The following is a 20,861-nucleotide window of genomic DNA, read 5'->3' on the forward strand; positions in this document are numbered from 1 at the left end:
CCGTTGTTTTCCTATAGACTTTGAAACCATCAAACACGACGCTCGTCACCCTGTGAGAACATAATCATTCACTTGGTCAATGCACTCCGGGCCGGCAGCATAGAATGTAAGAGTTCTTGGTAATTAAAAGGGAGATATATGGATGCAAGAGTTGCCAAATAGCCGTCCATACACGCCAACAACTACAAACACTCGAAAAATATGCCACCGGAGACTCAAGCCATCATCCGCGAGTAGTCGCCATTGTCTTGACGTTCACCATGGCATTCCGACTTCTCAGCGAGACAACAAAATATGTACAAAGGAGACCCAACAGCCACGCAAACTTTTTTTAGAGATAAGACCATCTGCCCAGCTTTAAATTCACTACAGAAATGGAACAAGATGCCGGTGGCCGAATCTTGTGCCGACGGCAATATGTCGGGGCCCGTCAAGGAATAGAATCAGGCGCCAAATTTTATTAAGTCTAAGTCGATTTCACAGCCCTTTGATTTGTCTCGCGGTCCGTGCTGATATGGGAAGTGCAAGTGGAATGCAACTGATATTTCTTAGTTGCGCACGAGTTGCAACTCATATTTTCTCAGTTGCGCACGGGTTGCAACTCATATTTTCTCAGTTGCATAACTGATATTTTATCGGTTGCGCATGAGTTGCAAATGATATTTTCGCAGTTGCGCCTATGTCACAACTTGTATTTTTTTCCAGTTTCGCACGGGCTACAATTGGTATTTTCTCATACTAGTTGCAACTGATATTTTCTTAGTTGGGCATAAGTTGCAACTAATATTTTCTCAGTTACATATGTGATCATATTTTTTCAGTTACGCATGCGTTGCAACTTGTATTTTCGCAGTTACTTATGCAAATTGAATAGCTTAGAAGCCAACTTAGGCTAAATAAAAATCAGTCCCCTGATATCTAGGTGCTCCTTTAAATTAATAAAATCATACACGGTGGAGTACAACACATTATAAATACAAGTCCATAAGCACATGGGCACACCCGAGCACCCAAACACACGCACAAGCACCGACATAATTCAGAGCAAACATCAAACATATCAAACTAAGAGAACAAGTGTTCACTCAGGGCTAGAAGATGCAATGCTGAAGTCGTCAAGGTGGTGTGAAGAGGCCTTATCTCCTCTATCACGACATCTAGAAGGCCAATATCCCTCGATCTCATCAACATCCTCCATTGCTGCATATATATAAGCATTTTATAAAGAACATTGTCAAGCTTGCCAATGAGTTTATTTCTATCGTTCCAAAGGGTCCAACACTACGCGGTGAAAGTGAACCAAACTAGCCTATGGTATGGTCCAGAAAGATCCTGGGAAATCGCAAGAAATTCACCGCCCCATGCCGGATTCCAATCACAATGTAGGAGTTCCCTAACCCCTGCCCACATGAATTTTGCTAAGGATCAGTCAAAGAAGATGTGATTGCAATCTTCCAAGTCTCTACAAAGCGCCATCTGAGGGGCCTCGACGCTTAGCTACCTGCTCAGAGCATGGTAACTAGCCTCAAATTAATGAGTTGCCACAAGAATATTTTGATCTACACTGGGACATGTGTAGGCCAAACCTTCTTGAAATGAGTAACCGCCACCCCTTGCAACAGTCGGAGATACGTGGATCTATCCGAGAAGCCCCCTATGCCTCTAGATACCATGAGATAATGTCCTCCTCCTCGGACATTTGGGAATCCTAAATCTCACTTGCCACATTATCCCATTTGACAGCTTCCACGAGACCATATGGCCTATGAAATTGGAGCATCCAACCATCCTCAATCCGTGACGACCATACCGTAAGGAAAGGGAAGGTGGATAGGCTAAAGATGTTGGGGAATTGTTCGCGGAGCGGAGAAGAGCATGTCCACTAGTCCAGACAGAAATATGAGCGCCTCCCATTCTTGACCTGATGTCTAGATCGCAACTTGAAATACCACTAAGTTCTTGAATAGAGTTCCATAAATGTGATCCCTTCATGGGAACTGCCGCCAAAAATAGGTCGGTATGCCCCAGATATTTAGCCTGGAGCAAGTCTACCCAAAGACCCTCCGCATTCTTCTATATCTTCCAGATCCACTTGAGAATTAGGGCGATGTTTATAATTCACGTACCGAGGACTCCCAATCCTCCGAACTCCTTTGGTTTACACATTTTTTCCCAATCGACGATGCCGTATTCCCGTTTCTATCCACTCCTTCCTAGACGAAGCGAGACATAACCTTGTTAAAATTTCATGAGTCGAGTCATATGGCATGTAGAGACTCATAGAAAAGATCAGCAGGCTAGAAAGGGAAGAGTCAACAAGTTCCAGCTTCCCCGTTGAAGCCAGGAACAACCCCTACGAAGGGTCTACCCTGTGGCCAACCTTCCTAGTGAAAAAGTTCATATTATTGGCCTGTCACTCACGGGTAAGCCAAGATATTTAATTGGGATTTCCTAAGCTTGCAATTAAGCAGGTTCGCAATCCCTATTTGTTCAGTTTTGTAGCCTCTTGATTGTTTGGGAACAACAAAAATAGGGTGAATGTCGCATCAATCAAGCATTTGTGTGTTTGACATGCTTGAAAATGGATTTATGTTCCTACCAAGAATAGGAATATGGACTACCTAGGTGGTCGTAGAACAGTAACGAGCTCGAGGGGAACATGTTTCCTGAGGGAGAAAGAGTGAGAGAAGCGTTGAAATGTCGTGGTAAGAAAAATGGTCAAAGGAAATTAGGTATATATCGTAGGAATCAGCTATTGGTGTGTTTGACCATGAAAGAAGTATTTGTGTTCCAATCCTTATGTCAGATAAAAAGGTAACATATTTAGTATGTACACATAGTTAAAGCTATGTAAATATTAGAAAATAAGAAATACATAAAAGAAGGTAATGTAAATAAAAAATATAATACAGCATTCAAAATAGGAAGCCTTCGTTTGGAAGTACATAATCTCACATTTGGAACACGACATAAACTCTCCTATTATACAAAGGTATGTTGTTGTGGAGAATACATTGGCATGGTAAAAGAACAGGATACTAGGAAAAACATGCACTATCTAGGAATGGTGATAGATATGGTCAAATCATTAACACTACATGACTGTAGAACACCGGATGCCTCTTCATTTCCAACCCTTAGATTGAAATGTGCTGGCTGCTTAGGTTCAGCCATGACCATAGTCTCACTGCTTAGCATTGCAATAACATCTGCCATGGTTGGTCGATCAGCGGCGTTCTCTTGTACGCACAAGAAGGCTATTTTGATATACCTCTTCATCTCTGAGGAGTGGCTATTCGGAACCAAAGACGTATCAACGATATCAGTCCACCTTCTGTCTTCCCATAATTTCCATGCCTGTTTGCATTTTTTCACACAAATTAATGAGGTTGTTTCATAGTTTAAAATAGCCGGCTATACCCGGGTTATAGCTCTCTATAGCCTTTCCCGCATGGTGCGGCTAACTGCATTAGCCCGCTAAAAGGTTCCAAAGTCCTTAAATAGCCGACTATAGCCAGACTATAGCCGGGCTATAGCTGTTTTGGAAGACCGCGGCTATATTCTGTAGCCGGCTATTTTAAACATTGGGTTGTTTAGCAGACTAAGAAGAAAAATTTGCATATGCTTTAGTTTGCGTGCATAAGCTTACATGGCACAGAAGATTGATGAAATCACCACAGTGTTGGGTACTTGAGTTCCGTTTTCCACTTAGGATCTCAAAAATAATAACACCAAAGCTGAATACGTCGGATTTAATTGAGAAGACGCCCTCTGAAGCATATTCAGGGGCCATGTAGCCACTAAAATTGTATATGAAATATGTCAGAATTATTGTATATAGTTGAATTGCAAAATAGATTTACATAAGTGTATTTATATCAGAGAGACTTACTATGTGCCAACAACTCTTCTTGTCGTGTTTCCTTCAGTGGTATTTGAGCTGAATATTTTTGCTAGCCCAAAATCTGAAATTTTAGGATTCATTTCGCTGTCCAAGAGAATGTTGCTTGGTTTAAGGTCTCGGTGTATGACACGTAATCGGGAATGCTTATGTAGGTAAAGAAGTCCATGTGCTACTCCTTCAATTACTGCTACAAGTTTGGACCAATCCAGTAAAGCTCTTTCATTTTCATCTGTGAACATCAATTGGATATTAGTATAACACACAAGAAAAACAGCTAGATAAATGAATAAAATTTGTATATCTAAGCAATTCCTATAGGGCTAACAGAAACAGACTCAAGTAACCTCTACTCATTCTGATGCTCGACAAATGATTATTAAAGTAAATATAGAAGCAACACATACCGAAGATGAAGAAATCCAAGCTTTTGTTTGGCAAGTATTCATAGACCAATATTTTCTCTTCTTCTTGAGAGCAACATCCCAAGAGTCTAACCAAATTCATGTGCTTGAGTTTGGCTATAAGCTGGACTTCAGTTTTAAACTCTATCATTCCTTGTCCAGAATGTGAAGCAAGTCTCTTCACTGCTATCTTCAATCCTCCAGGAAGCTGGCCCTGAGAAAAACGTAATCAAAAGTTACGATTTCCCAGACTACACACTAACCGTACTGATAAGAGTTGGCATAATATCTGCTAGCTAGGTCTGTAACGAGAACATTGGCATGCATGCTCGTTATATATAACTCTAATAATCCATACAAGAATTCAGGTTAGGCAGTTCAATAATTCCGAATAGAGCATGAAGATCATATGCATACTAATTTACCTTGTAAACGGAGCCAAAGCCACCTTGTCCAAGTTTATTTTCTTCTGAAAAATTATCGGTGGCCTCCAATAGCTGTTGAAAGTCGAACACCGTGAACTCTGAGTTTTTCCCTTGCCAAACTAGTTGTTCCTCTCCGTCCGAACTCAGAGCACGTCCTGATTGTTGAATGTTGTGTAACATCATTACAATTAATGGTACTCACAGGCTTATTACTTCAATTGCCAAAAAAAAAGACGGGTGTGTTTCGTCGGTAACTAAATACCATACCTTTTCTTCGCTTTGTGAGTCGACAGGCGTAAAAGGCGAAGAAGAGAAATGCTGCTCCTGCTACAGGAACTACAACTGTGGGAATTACCCACAGCCTGCTCTTTTGTTTGGTCAGAGTTGGAGCTGACGGCGGTGGCTCTGGCGCCCCGAGACGCAGCATGGGTTCTCCTTTATAGAACTGAGTCGTCTCGTACCTGAAATAACACCGTGTGACACCCATCTGTCCTCCTATGCGATGGGACATGGTGGAGTTGACCATGCCAAGAAGACGACGGAGGCACGCTAGGCAGTCCCCTGAGGAGAGGTCCGGCGTGCACTGCGCCAGGGAGTGCACCGTCGGGAAGGTAGTGCCGGTGTCCATGGCGCCCGTGGCGAACCGCCTCGGCTCCAACTCTGACCAAGGTTGTCGCAGAATTCATCTGCGGCCGCAAGGAACGGTGTTAGGCCGCTGAGGAGAAGCAGGAGGAGGATGACCATGGCTGGGCTATAGAGGTGTTCCTCTTTTTCTTCAGGCAGGTGATCGGACTCGGTTCCCTTAGATATAGGATGGCAAATTCACCTTCGGTGACATGGAAAATGATAGTTTTTTTTTTTCAGTACTAGATTCGGGACAAGTCAACACGCACCAGTAGAAAAGAGGGCTTTGGTTTTTTTTTGCTCCACATTAGCACCGGATTTGGCACGAATCGGTTAGCACCGGTTCGTGCAGTTTGGATGTCAGGGACCAGCCGCGGTATTAGCACCGGTTCGTGCGGGACCTTTAGCACACGAACCGGCGCTAAAGGTCTACCCTTTAGCACCGGTTCGTGTGTTACGAACCGGTGCTAAAGGTTTTTCTGCTCCCACGCACCTCCCTCCCGTGGATCGCCTTTTTTTGCCTTTTCAGATTCTTGTATGTTATGCAACCTACTATTCGGTGAAATTAAGAAATTGTAATTTTCATATTTTTTTGCAAAAAAGTCTGAAAATGGTAAAACCTCATTAACTTTTACACACGATGTCGGAAAAAAAAGTATATTATATCAAAATCATCGTGGGAAAATTTAAATATGAAAGGAGGAAGATTATAGTTTTTTGCTAGAAATTTAGAATTTTTTTATTTTTTTTTAAATTAAAATTAATAATTGCATCCTGCATAAAGATTACTATTACTTCTAGCAAATTATAAGATATTCAAATTTTCAGGTTTTAGGTTTGGCAAAAAAATTAAAAGTACAAATTATAAAGTTAATTTTTGTTTATTTATTAAAGATTATTATTATATCATTACTTTTGTATATTAAAAGAATTATTTGAAATTCGAACAATAAAGAAATATGACATCGAACGATATGTTAATAGGATTGATATGATACTAGTATCACATACATGCGTGCGAAGCACTTGGATGCGGGACGGAAAGGAACTTGAAAGTTAAGCGTGCTAGTGGTAGAGTAGTGGGTGGATGGGTGACCGAACGGGAAGTTTGATCACGAGTAAGTAATTGGACTAGATATAAGGGTAGTTAGAGACTAAACTTGTGAAATAACTAAAATATTAGAAATTCTGAAAAAAAAAGAAAAAAAGGAGTGGAAAATAATTCGGATTTTTTTTACGGTAGCGGGGTTCTACCGCGGCAGTGTTTTGGGGCGTTTTCCTGCCGCAGCAGATCCCCGGCAGCCACCACGTGGTGCCCCCTTTAGCACCGGTTCGCAACTGAACCGATGCAGGGGGGCGGGGGGGGGGGGCTTTTGCACCGGATGCGTTGCAAAAGAAAAAAAAATCGGATTGTGAAATAACTAAAATATTAGAAATTCTGAAAAAAAAAGAAAAAAAAGGAGTGGAAAATAATTCGGATTTTTTTTAAGGTAGCGGGGTTCTACCGCGGCAGCGTTTTGGGGCGTTTTCCTGCCGCAGCAGACCCCCGGCAGCCACCACGTGGTGCCCCCTTTAGCACCGGTTCACAACTGAACCGATGCAGGGGGCGGGGCTTTTGCACTGGATGCGTTGCATCGGTTGGGCATCCGGTGCATATGGCCCTTAACCAACCGGTGCAAAAGCCCCATTTTTCCACAAGTGACGTACATTTATTTTGAATTAATTTTATGAACCATTCACTTGGTCTTCAGCAGGTCATGCCGGCCGTTTAGCTAGAATATTACAAGAGCTTCTACTTGGTCTCCTCTCGTAATATAATATGTTATTATAACCAATTAACTCATATATTTATTGTAATGTGATACTTTGGCAGAATATTGTATATTGTAGGAGGGTACATTCTAGTACTCCTATATTCTTTTTTTAGGAGAGAGTACTCCTATATTCTTGTTTCTGCAGAATCTGCACCAGTGAAGCTTAATATTTGTATGCAGAACAAGGTCGGGCAAAAGTCTCGATAGAATCTTAAGCCTACTATCAAATAGGGCTGCAGCGGTGTACCGCATACATCCCGCGAAGAGTGAATTAAGGCAAAAGTTGGGAAGAAATTTGAAGGTGAAAATATGAAGGGGCGGAAGAAAATCAGTCCCGCTTCCCGTCCACGCTGCAATCCTGCTATCAAACGCGGCCGCCTAATTATACTTTTCGGTTTACTACTTTCTTTGGCTCTGAGTACTTATCGCAGATTCAAGAAATTTAGATATATTTTAACCTAATAAAATAAATTGGTTAATCTCGTCGTCTAAATCTAATGTCATCTCAGTGACCAACAAATGTACAAGCAACTGCTTTCCATATTTGCTCGTCGGGGGGGGGGGGGGCTCTCATGCCTTGTCAAGAAACTAATATGTCGTACTATATATATATGTTGCCGGCCACCAACTAATTATGTACAGTACATGTCTATATCACCAGTGTAGGAGAAAGCGGTCACCATCAACCACGACTGACTTAATACCACATCGCATTCTTCAAAGTGTGTCAACCAGTGTAGGCGGCGGCGATGATGGAGGCGCCAACTGATGTGGAGGAGGAGGAGGCCGAGGCGGAGGAGGAGGAGGAGACCGAGGTGGAGGAGGAGGACGACGCGTTGGCGGCGGCGATGATGGAGGCGCCAACTGATGTGGAGGAGGAGGAGGCCAAGGCGGAGGAGGAGGAGGAGACCGAGGTGGAGGAGGAGGACGACGACGACGAGTTCGAGTGGTCCGACGACGACGGGCCACACCCGGACGAGACGGCCGATCAGCAGCGCGCGCTCGTCGAGTCGTTCGAGTCGGAGAAGAAGCTCCAGGACGACGCCCGTGCCCGCAAACAGGCGCAGATTCGTCGCGTCGTCGAGCTCTTCATCCAGGCGGTGCAGCGGGGGAGGGCGGACGTCGACGCAGTGCTGGAGCAGCGGCGTCTAGCTACCGCCCTACGCACGGAGAGGCGGCGCGCGCAGCAAGAGCTGCGGCGGAGGGAAGGCGACGCCGGGGCGGGGCCGTCGAACACACCGCCGGGCGGTCAGTAGGCTAGGTTTAGATGAAAGCTAGCCGTTTTCATTCAAACTTTGTAATATATAATCAAAATGGAATGAAAACCTTTATTTTCGTGCACCAATATTTATTTGGGGGTGCGTTTGAGGGACGCGGCTGGGGAGCGACGTCCCCCAAACGCGGCACGAACAAAACACGTCCCCCAAACACTCAATCCGGCGCGGTTTGGGGAACGCTTTGGGGGACGCGGCTGGAGATGCTCTAAGACATCTATGTATGAACGTAGGAAGTAATATATGTATTCCAACCATACAGAGCTAAAAAGAATTGGTACATAGATGCATTTCAATAGGAAAAGTGTCAATAGAAACAATGTTGCTAGAAAAAATAGCATGTAGATCATAAAAGGATCCAAAGTCAAATTATGAATTAATTAAACCTCATTTTCTGAATTGCGAATTATAAAGATGGAAATATCATAAAAATATAGATATCAAATAATGTATTTTGAATTTAAAATATATTTTAAAATAATATATGCTGCAACATGCAAAGCATGTGTCGGCAATATTAGAAGAGTTTCAAAGAAGCTCAAGCAATATGAGCATATTACGTTTGCACGATTACTGTTGTAGTTGCATTTTTTTAATTTTATTCAAAATAATTAGTATCACAAGTGGCAGAGCCAGAACATCAACCATGTATAGCCATGTTAAAGTTCTGTAGTCAAATACATATATTTGTATAAATTTTTAATTATTTTTTACATATTTTAAGCTTGTATCGCCAAAAAACTGTGTAGTCAAATGACTACACAGCCTTAGTGTGGCTCCCTCACTGTATCACATATATATGATATGACTGCATTTGTATCCACTCACTAGTTAAAACTGAGGGAGTAGCTTTTATGAGTTTGTTTCATTCATGCCGGAAAAGTCCGGTTTGAACCTGGGTTCATGTGAACCCTAGTTGGAAATGCATTTTCCAAATGTAAAAATTCTGAAATAAAAATATCCGGATACGTACGCATGTTCCATGTGTTCGTAGAAAGTTTTCGCGGATAAACCACTTTTTTATTTTAAAATCTAAAAAAGACAAAATACGTCACATATATATACTGCTATATAGCCCTGCAAAATTTCACTTTTTTGCCGAGACAAAATAAAAGGTTATTTCGTTACGAAACTCATGTCCAGGGCACATATTTGAGATCATCTGAGAAATCATTTTACGTTTCAATTTTAAAAACATATTTTGACATCACAAACGGAACTTTTCAAAAACTGAGTTCACATGCCCCCATGTTCCATGCATGCAGTCTCCATTCATGCCGCGTTAAATAAAGTTCATCATGAGTGATGGTGCTGCCGCGGTACTTTCTACTGTAGTAGTATTAAAATAACCGGTGACGGTGATCAAGCAGTTGCCTGGCAGTTCCTGTTGTCTTCAGTAAAAGAGGAATCCACGGATACCGATTTTAGATCTAAGCACTTTAGTCTGTTGTTTAAGACAGGGCGTAATGGGTGGTTGAGTATTGTATGGTTCGCACTGCCCTACTCCAGTTCTATATAGACGACACTAGCTCCTACTCTATTATGCTGAGATACAAGCTTTAAGTAGATCTGGTATAGCTCGGTGCGTAGCCCCTTCAAGTTGCCTTCGTTCAAGGGAGGGCCGGTGATTTGGGATCTTCTAGGTAGCAGTACTGCCAGAGGTATAGACTTAAGCTTTCTTTGATGCATCTACATTCCACGTACAGTACTACTATATCCCGTGGTTTTTATTATGCATTTTGTTCCTAAGCATGTCCCGCCTTTACTTACTGTCAGTCGTCGGTGATATAATCTTGTTATTACTGTCCGCAAAGACATAGTGTAGCAATAGTACAAAACGTGTTCGTTTTTTTTAGCGTTTTCGAACGCGGTTTAGTCGATTTAGAAACAATTGCTCGTGTCAGCTGCGTCGGGGTGTTAACACCCCAATACTACTCGCACTCAATCCAGATGAAGATTCAGGAATTACACTTGGAGCATCAGGGGGAACAGAGTCTACACAGAGATGAGCAACTAAGAGGAGACGCCATGGTTAGAGGAAGAAGAAGCTACAGACGCACGCCTACACCAAGCCAGGCCCAAGCCTTCTAGCCAAATCCATTTGTCCTCGTACCCCGGGCCTTTTTGTAGTTGCAGTCATTATGGAAGGGGTCGCTGACATGAGCCCACGGCACTTTTCTTTCGAAATGGGGGATATTTCACCCCAGCTTCTGCATCCAAAGGATGCACATTTTTTTTTATTAGCCCGCGGCACTGCGAGTGGCTGCCTGCTTGTCCAGTCAAATTTAGATGGCCGAACATCTAAAAAAAAAAGATGGCCGAATATCTTTTATTTTGTTTTCCAGGAGTCAATAGCATAAAATCACCACTTTGATGATGAAATTTACCATCTCCACCATTTTACGTTTGCGGGACAAAAAACCACGAGATTTTGCTCTGTTTATTGAGGAATGCACTAAACGTAAATTGAACGCGAATTGACGGGGAATCTGCCTGGTGGGCCCACTGTAAGTGACGACGTGGCACAAAACTGAGCAATTTCTTGAGATGGACTGGGTCCCACATATCATCCAAATTAAAAAAACCTAAAGATCTTTAAAATCTCCGTAGGGAAAAAAGGAAAGCACAAAAGAAGAACCACCGCGCACGTGCGGCAGTGCCTGGCCGTATCTGTACGCCGTCGCTCGCCTGGCCACGTACATACGCCGTCGCGCGAGCCGCCGCACTTGTCGACCATGCCGCCTCCGCGCTCTGCTCAATGACGAGGGCCCTCGCCGGCGAGCCTTGGGAGCCGCTCGGCATGGCGTAGCTGCGTTGCCGCGCATCTTGGAGAGCCGCGTGCCTGTTTGTGTACGTATGCCGCCTCCCGCCTAGCTGCGCTCTCCCGCCGCCGGACGCTTGGCTTTGTAGTACGCCACCGCGCGCCTGGCCATGCCCGCCCTCCACCGCGCCATGACGGCCACTCCTCCCAGCTCGCGCTCATGGTCAGATCCTCCAGGATGCGCGGACGCACCAACTCGGTCGGCTCCTCCAGGATGCGGAGTGACGCGCGGCGGCTGGAATTTGGGCGGGGGCGGGGCGAAGGTTGAGGGGCGCGTGGGCGGCGGCTGAGGGGAAGCACCTGCCGAGTAAATAGCGCATGGCTGTGCAGTGAGGGGACAGCGGCGCGGGCGCTGCAGGGGCGGCGGCTCTGGTCGGGAGCGCCGGCGGCGGGCGTGCTGCGGGGCGACGGCGGCGCGTGCTGCGCGGCGACGGGGGCGCGTTCCCAGTCAATTCGCGTTCAATTCAGGATTAGTGACTTTTGCTAAAAACTTCGCGAAATGTGGTGGTTTTTGTTCCGCGAACGTAAAGACAGTACTATAGATACCCCTTTCCAATAACCGTCTATTTAGCTATCTATATAAGCCTGAAAATCCGGAGAGAGAAACTGAAAAGAAATGAGTATGAGTTAATTCGAGCGATCAGTCTAGGCGCATCCCGTAAGAAAATAACTGCCAGGTATATAGACGTCCCCGTACAACGGGAGAAGAGCCGTCGCTAGGTAGCGGTTAATACGGAATTAGACCGTCTTTAATTCTGCACACAACCTGACCCTTTCCCGTTATTCTCTTCGGCCTAGACATATTTCATAAGTGGCCAGCGTTACACACGGCTGATTAGACGCTGTTGTACATGCCCTTAGATTGCAGTTGCGGAATCGTCATACTACCTGTCTATTTATTCACGACGATGTAACAGAATGGGTGTGTAAAACATAATCTTTATTAGAGAGCTATAACCTATTTATTTTTAAAAAATGAAAGTATTACGAAATAATAGTACAGTATTTAACTATCTGTCATAGTATAAACTTAGTTTTGAAAAGAGAGGTCTAGAGTTGTTTTCCAAATACTTCAAAATTAGCACGTTTTAAAAGATAACGAGGTATTAATACGACAGGCTGTAGTGACAACCAAATATGTCAAAGTATTTAAGATTGTGGTATTCCAGAAACTATAGTATTGCCAATTACCGCAGCCAATAGTCACACGCTGCCACCCTAGAAGCTATCTCACTCGCCGGGTACTGAGAGCATCTCCACTCGTCCCCCCGACGAGGCCCCCGGCGAGCGTTTTTTCCATCCGGACGGCGTAATTCGGCCCAGTCGCGCCCCCGGTTCCTCGTTTTCGTCCGGATTTGGGCCTAAATCCATCCGGCGATCCCACGCCATCCCCGGCCCCCCGGGGAGCGCTCGGGGACTCCGGACGAGTGAAAAGCGGGCGTGGCCCCAACTTGTCGGCGACAATGGCCTCCGATCTACGGCAAAACCCTCGTCTTCCCGATCTACGGCAAAACCCTCGTCTTCCCGATCTACGGCAATACCCTCGTCGAACGAAAGCTTTGAACTCTCAAGTGGTGCAACATAGATAGATTATATATATATTTCGAATATAATTCGAATAAACATAAAAATTACATATAAAAACTTTAAAACTAAACTACTTCTTCTTCTTCTTAGAAGGCCCCGCCTCATCGTCGTCGCGGCGACGCTTCCGGCTCGTCACCTCCTCGTCGGAGGAAGTTGAGTCCTCCTCGTCGTCGTCCTCATCAGCCTCTTCGTCCTCCTCCTCCTGCTCCTTCTCCTCGCTCCTCGCTCCTCCTCCTCTTCCTCGGCCTGCTCCTCGGCTCTGCTCCACGGCCTCTTCGTCCTCCTCCTCGTCGTCCCACTCGTCCTCGCCGGCCGGCGGGGGGGAATCGTCGGCTGCTTGGACGATGCAGCTCGGATCCCACCAATGGCGCCATCCAGGCGGCTTCCCCTCGCTGTCGGTGTCCGATGGCCAAGAGATATCGCTCATGGTTGACTGGAGGATGGTGACGAGAGAACAGATGAATGGCTCAGCCCGTCGAAAACCGTTTATGTAGGTCTCTCGACGAAAGAGAGCGCCGGTTGCTCTTCCGCGGAGTTCGTGCTCCATTACGGCGGTTCTCGCATCGAGGCCACTTCGACCGTTCCCGACGAGTCGTTTCGGCTCTCCAGTCCACTTCGCGACGGTTCAATGCGGCGAGGGAACTCCGACGATTGCCCTTCCCGGTGACTCGCGCCGTCGCTATGCACGCGGTGGGTGCGCGTCCATGGGCTCGCGGCTGGAAAAATGGGCCTCCCCAGGCCAAAAACTACATCCATCCGGCGCTAAATTTCGCCGGATTTGGGCGTGGGGAGCCCAAACGAGTGGGGATGCTCTGACGCCCACTCCCTCGTCCCACGGTGAGCCCCGACTTCTGAGCCTTCTCCCTCGCCTAGTCTGCTCGATGGGTCAAAGTCTTCCGTTGGTGCATGTTCAAATCACCACGGTCTTGTTATCTTGGTAACACAAAAAAAACTAAAGTATATCAATAACATGGTATTTTAGTGTATGGTAAAACAATACTTTAGTTTTTCTTCTTTCTCTGTTTTAGAAATAACAGGGTCAGACCTCTTTATTCAATAGTACTTCAAAAAAACCACAGTTTTGGAGAAAATTGACACTTCAATGTTTTAGAAACGGAGGTATTCCCTGAATATTTTAAAAATAGTTTTATGCCAAACAGGGCCTGATCCATTAAACACTTTTGATTTGACTGGAGCGGGATGCACACAGCCTTTTTGTTTTAGATCTAACTTAGTCTGTCTAAAACCTTGATGAATATGTTGACTCCCAGTTTTAGTTAAACTCAAATTTTTATTTGACCAACTATATGGCGAAAGTTATCAATCTACCTATACCTAATACCTAATACCTAATCTATACCTAATATTAAAGGAGCTATGGTTTCTGCCAAAAAAATTGTCCAGCATTTGTTTGAAGAAATTTACCCTCCCATCAAATCTCATATTACACACATAATGTCATAGTACCGGTTCACTTGTGTTTTCTTTCTCTCCCCGACGACCTCTGCTCCCGAACAGAAGTGGTCTTTTAGGTCCTGGATCGGAGGGCCTCCACGCCTCAGATCGTTCGGTCTATTCCGCAGCCTGGGCCAGCCCATTTCCTTGTTTTATGTATGGCTCGGTGTGAGCTTGTTCCGCCCAAACGATGAACGAGGTATCGATGCTAGATTTTAGAGGGAATATCTAGTGCTCCCACCCCTTCGTATGCTACGGATGCTACCGTATAAAAAATATATTTTATACATGTTAAAAAATTATACGAAAAATTGTGAGTTCTCATGAAGTATGTTCCTACACCATTCCAAAATTTCATGTCCAAATTCAATATGGACACTGAGAAACAAAAAAAGAGAAAATCAGCATGAATAGTGTCATTATCTGATTTTGTCTTTTTGTGACACTAGGTAGCACTATTCATGCGGATTTTATCTTTTTTGTTTCTCAGTGTTCATGCTAAATTTGGACATGAAATTTTAAGATGTTGTAGGGACATACTTCATGAGCACTCACAATTTTTCGTATAACTTTTTGACACATATAAAATACATTTTTTATACGGTAGCAACCGTAGTATATGAAGGGGTGGGAGCACTAGATATGTTCTCCTAGATTTTAGTCCCACCTTGCTCCATCATAGAGACTCACGCCTGTTTATATAGTCAAATTTCCTGGAATCAACAAACCACCTTGGAAACAATACCATTGATTGGTATATTATCTAATGGTCAGGAAGAAATTAGATGGAAAGAGAACAACGAGAAAGGAAAGCAAGCAAAGAGAGAAGAAAGAACAATTTATTCTGAGATACTGAAAATCCAGGCCACTTAGGGCATGGCCAACGCGCCGCTCCAACTCACTGCCCCGCAGGCCACTAGGCTCGGATGTCAGACCCGAGCCTGCAACTCGTCGCCCTGCAGACTAAGTAGTCTCTTGCAGGGGAGGCAACCTCCTTGGCAGAGAAAGGTAGGAAAAACAGGAAAAAGGGGAAAAAGGTAGAAGAAACAAGAAGGCCACGAGCTCCAAAATTACGGCCGCGGGAGATGAGGGTCACGGCCATGGCGGCCGGAATCAAGCCAGCCGGAGCTTGTAGGGCAGGCCATGGCGGGCTCCCCGAACTCGAAAATACGGCCAAGACCGGCAGCTCAAGGTCCCGGCCATGGCAGCCGAAATCCCGCTAGCACGAGGTCGTTGGTGCAGCCATGGTGCGCGGCGCGAGCTCGAGACGATGCAACAAACTATGATTTCGGCGGTTTGACTAACTTGGTGCTTTGATTGAACCGATTTGAGCAGCTATTTTGGCCATCTTCATGGTTCTATGCGTGTATCTGGGAAGGTATTCAGGGAGGTGTACTAGAAAGGGGAACGGGGAAAGTAATATAAAAGAGAGCAATGTAGGCCCCACATACTACTGCTTTCGTTGGGTGAAAATTCAACAACACAGCAGCTTCAGCACTACACTACAAGTCTACGTGGAGAGGCTGAGGCGACCGCTTGGTACCGCCTCCATTGCTCATGCCCTTAGGGCAATGCACTGCTCTAGAGCTACTGCCTCACATCTTTAACTAGGTTCGGGTGGTCCAAAGTAGGTTCGGATGAGGAGTCAGCCTCCTCTTCAAGAAGTGGGATCTTAAGCCTAAAAGCATGCTTTTCGGAGAGAGAAAGAGATACATAGTATCATATTTGTGGGGTCCCTTCTCTCTTTTTTCTGACTAAAGTTATAGCTTTCATTGGAGAGATAAAATTGATCATGTTGCTTCTGACAACTTTTTTACATGAAGTAGCTAGTTGTGTATGCCACCATTACTCATGCGCTTAGAGGAGTAAGATATTTCCCAGCAAGGGAGAGAGCGGTGGTCGTCTTCGATTGAAGGGCGGCGGCAGCGGAGGATCCTGTCCGACTTTGGAAGCGGGTTTGATTTGGGGATTTTCTTTCCCCTGCCTCCTCCTGTTGGATGCGGTGGTCGATGACTTTTGTCAGCTGGGACAGGGCTTTCTTGGGTCGTTTTGGCTGGTTGGGCTTACCAACAGTGATAAGCGGTACCGGGTCATAGCTCCTGCTGAGTGCTGACCATGTACGTGAAAAACATAGTGTTGCCAAAACTCTTTATCTAGATAGACGTAGGAGTACATACGAATACATAGTTTAAAAACAAGCATATGTTTTTTTCATAAAGGAACAAAATGACAGGAACGAAATCACTTTGTACGCAACAGTATTCTCATTTCATCTGAAATAATTATATCTAATACTTTCTCCTTTTTATGGAAGTTGCCTGAGATTTATCAAAATTTAGATGTATCTAGATGTTATTTACAATTTACATAACATCTAGATACATCTGAATTTTGATAGATCTAAGGCAAATTTCATGGACCAAGGAAGTGTTACAATAAATTATATATATTAGTCGTGGTCTGGGTGACGCCATCCTGGTATGACGAGGGGGCATGGTCAAGGCAAAAAAAGAATTGATGTCATATCATCCCGGGCCTGCTTCCCGTCCGAGAGTTTCCGGAGCATAAATGTTGCAAGCGATGTGGACATAGCCATCCAGAGAAACAGTGGAGAGGATGTGGTGCCGGTGGGTCATGGACTTATTGCTATTCAACATTTTTAACAATACTAAACTTTTTAAAGAAATTCTAATAATTAATATTTTGTGACATGCAATTTATTTAAAATTAATTAACCCATGCATACTTTTGGTAGTCTATATCTATACCTAATAATAAAGCGGAATGTGCCGTCCTCCGTCCGGAATTTCGCACTTTAGCCCTTCTATTTTTTGAAATCAACCCGCACTACACAACGTCTAGGGTCTGGGGAGAACAAGGCTCGTTCGCTCCCGACTATCCGAGCATCGCGCTGCGGCACGCGCGAATCCGTCGTCCATTGGTTACGTTTTACTTCGGTCCCTCCAAAAATTAGCAATCAACCCGCAATATACAGGTTCCATCGTTTGGTTCGTCTGGTTTCTGCGCATGTCTGGATGGCTGAAGCGACAGAACAATTACTCCCTCCGGTTCATATTAATTATTGACTCAACTTTATCTAGATACAAATATATCTAGTTAACAAATATATCTAGATACATTCGTAACTAGATAAAATTGAGTCAATTAATTTAGTTTGGAGGGAGTATTAACTAGCCCTAAAGCCCAACTAGCTAGCCAAGCCATGTGATTGTGCACGCTAGCATGACCGAAAGCCTTGGCTACCATGCTAATGCTATCATCCTTGGTCCAAAGCTTTTACGATCACATTTTTGTATCAGGTCCGGTCTCGGCCAGGTCCACGCGCATCTACGATTTGCTATATATACACCCCTGGACCGAGGCTGGATATCAGCACAAGTTTCGCCGGTAGTCGCAAATCGATCTCACATATCATTACAAATTTTGCCTGCAGTTGCAAATCGATCTGACTTTTCTGAGGCTAGGATTGTATTATTCGAGGATCGATCTATATGAGTTTTAGGCTGTCTACCTGCTAGCTAAGAGCATCTTCACCGGTCCTCTCCATAGTCCCCCCAATAGCACTTTGGTGGTCTTAAAGAGAGAAAGTGTTCACACCGGCGGTCCCAAAAAGCGCCGGCCACTTTAAGACCCCAATAAAAACGGCGGCACGTCCGTAGCAATCCCTTCACGATGGGAGCCGATTGGGAGCGCCGACGTCTAATTTCTGCTGAAAAGTTGCATGTGACACAACCCTCTAAAGATTCTCCTCTCTTCTATTTTTCTGTCCCCACTTGCATATGCATGCATGGTGCCAGCGTCTCTATTGGGCTAATTGGTGTGAGACGCGATCCCCAAAGGCTAATTGCATGCAGCCGGCGCTTCCCATAGCCTGCTGCCGGCATGCATGCCGGCCCTTTTTTTGAAGAGTACCGGTGGAGATGCTCTAAACTGCCCTCACCGCCATGCCTTCCTCGCGGGACGGCATGCAGAGCACAGATTCGGTAAAACGGCGCCGGTCAGATGTGTCTATGCACGTGTGTGGTTAAATTCCATCAGCGCCCGTCGGCCAGAATCGGACGATAAAACTACGGAAGAAATTCCTAGCACCCATTGATAAGAGTTGCCGTAAGCTAAATCTGCAAACACTTGGCCCTTAACTCAAGGGTACTCAAGAGCCATTTCTTTTGTTGAAAAGAGGGGCAGGCCCACTGCATTTATTAAGATATGAAAGTACAAAAACAAAGTTCTTAGACTAGCCACAATGAGAGTATCACAGGTAGTATCATGCATGTCATGTAAGCAAAAATCTGATGTGGCACATCAATTAATGAGGAGAGGGGTGAGAGTAGTATCATAGGTAGATACAGTATCATAGCACGTAAAACTAGAAATTTTAGCGGCAAACACATCATGTACACATATTTGCATTGAGATTCTACAAAACATTAAATATGATAGAACTATGATACTAATTTATGATACTATGCATTGTAGTTGTTGTATCATAAACTAGTATCATATGCATGATACTAGTCTATGCTACTTCCCATTGTGACTAGGTCATTTATAAGGATATCCTGAAAATGGATTTCGTCTCACAATTAACTGCTCCATGGATTAATGGAAATTAGTACTCCCTGCCTCCTAAAAATAAATGTTGTATCTAGCTATGTTTTTAGCGTGTAGATACTTCAGTATTTAGAAAAATTTAAACAACTTATTTTTCGGACAGAGGGGGCACTAGGGGCATGTACAATGGTAGGAAGGCACACCTTTTCTTAGTAGTCCATGTCATCTAGAGAGGATGATAAATATAATGGGTATAATGCATTATCTCTTACTAGGACATTTGCCCGTGCGTTGCAATGGAAATAAAATTGAGAAGTGTGCTTCAAGACACCAGAGTGTAAACTCTGATTCCTCCTACGAGGTTGGTGACGGGTGCGAAACGCGAGTAACTTGTAAATTTTAATTAAATGTGTTCGCTCGAATCCATGCAGGCTTGACGGTATTGCCAAGATAATAGCTACGACGTGCATTGCAATGGGACATCACACCAATAAAAGATTAGATGTCAACAAGGACACATGGGCTGTTCCATAACATAAGAAATTTATTGCTATGGAATTCCATTAAAATTCTTATATTCGATCACACAAATCAAACTAAGGGCATCTCCAGCGGCACGACGCATTTCGGACGTCCGAAATGTCCGTTTGCGTCACGCGGCGGACGCGAGACAGACCGTTTTTGTCCGCGCGTCCGTTTGCACCCTGGGGTGGCTCCAGCAGCGCGACGCATTTCCGCGTTTGCATCAAATATGAAGTTTTGAAACAACAAATAAGATTTCAACGAAGTCATAGTTATAACATTTAAATTTTTAAAAGTCTACATGAAAATAAGATACTAGTCCTCTAGGCATGATCTTCATGGCCAGCCATGGTCCATTGATGCTCAATCAGATCCGTCTGCAGCTGTTTGGAGACGGTATCGTTTGTGACTTCTACATTCATATGTAGATAGTCCTGCCAAGATGAAGCTCCAGGAAGTGGCGCAACCAACTCACCTTGGAATTCCCACTGGTTCTCATTGCGGCCATCAGGACGCTCGTTCTCAACGATCATGTTGTGCATGATCACGCAGCATGTCATCACCTCATGCATGGTCTTCAGGGACCATGTTCTTGCCGGGTGACGGACAATTGCCCACCGAGCTTGGAGCACACCAAATCCACGCTCCACATCTTTCCTGCAAGCCTCTTGCATCTTGGAAAACCTCCTCGTCTTCTTAGAGTTTGGATTACGGACAGTCTTCACCAATGTGGCCCAGTCAGGGTAGATGCCATCAGCAAGATAATATGGCTTGTCATATGCATTTCCATTGATCTCATAGCTCACCCGGGGAGCTTTGCCTTGCATGAGCCTTTCGAAAACCGGTGATCGGTGCAACACATTGATATCATTGTTGGAACCGGCCATGCCAAAGAATGAATGCCAAATCCATAAATCTTGAGATATGACAGCTTCAAGAATGACAGTCCGTCCCTCCTCATGCCCGCTGTACTCGACCCCTGCCATCCAAATGGACAGTTTTTCCACTCCCAGTGCATGCAATCTATGCTGCCAATCATTCCTGGGAAGCCTCTAGACTCGTTGATAGATAGGAGGCGTCTTGTATCCTCAACAGTTGGCTCCCTACAGTAATACTCTCCGAACACGGCAATCACGGTTCGGCAAAACATGTACATGGACTCAAGGCAGGTGCTCTCACCCATTCGAAGATACTCATCGAATATATCAGCAGCCATTCCATATGAGAGCATGCGAATAGCCGCAGAGCATTTTTGGTAGGAGGTGAAGCCTAGCGCACCTCGTTGCATCGGGCCTGCATTGGAAGTAGGGGTCGTAGTTCCCGACGCCCCGTAGAATGACCAAGAACAGGTCCCTTGACATCCTCGTATCGGCGCCGGAACAATTTTTCCGGAAAGATCGGATTGGTGAGGTGGAAGTAGTCCTTGTGGAGGCGGGCCCGCCCTGCCACTCGTTGCGCGGCA

The 20,861-nt window shown here is 44.8% G+C and overlaps 1 protein-coding gene across 1 annotated transcript; it reads right to left on the reverse strand.

Moving 5' to 3' along the window:
* Positions 1-3,054: 3,054 nt before the first annotated feature.
* Positions 3,055-11,244, reverse strand: LOC124705059 (putative cysteine-rich receptor-like protein kinase 20). The gene is made up of 7 exons (XM_047237036.1): positions 11,103-11,244; positions 4,986-5,390; positions 4,731-4,885; positions 4,309-4,519; positions 3,893-4,133; positions 3,650-3,800; positions 3,055-3,357 (listed from the first exon to the last, which is right to left on the reverse strand). The coding sequence occupies exons 1-7, from the start codon at positions 11,242-11,244 to the stop codon at positions 3,055-3,057; spliced, it is 1,608 nt and encodes a 535-aa protein (XP_047092992.1).
* Positions 11,245-20,861: the final 9,617 nt, after the last annotated feature.

The sequence above is a fragment of the Lolium rigidum genome, chromosome 1 (assembly GCF_022539505.1).
Source record: "Lolium rigidum isolate FL_2022 chromosome 1, APGP_CSIRO_Lrig_0.1, whole genome shotgun sequence".
NCBI classification, from domain to species: Eukaryota; Viridiplantae; Streptophyta; class Magnoliopsida; order Poales; family Poaceae; genus Lolium; species Lolium rigidum.

Coding starts and splice junctions, on each gene's coding strand:
- LOC124705059 (XM_047237036.1), bottom strand. CDS start 11,244: ATGCCGAGCGGCTCCCAAGGCTCGCCGGCGAGGGCCCTCGTCATTGAG. Junction 4,886..4,985: donor AAGAAAAGGTATGGTATTTA/GTTACCGACGAA, acceptor TTCAACAATCAG/GACGTGCTCTGAGTTCGGAC. Junction 3,801..3,892: donor AGAAGAGTTGTTGGCACATA/GTAAGTCTCTCT, acceptor ATACAATTTTAG/TGGCTACATGGCCCCTGAAT.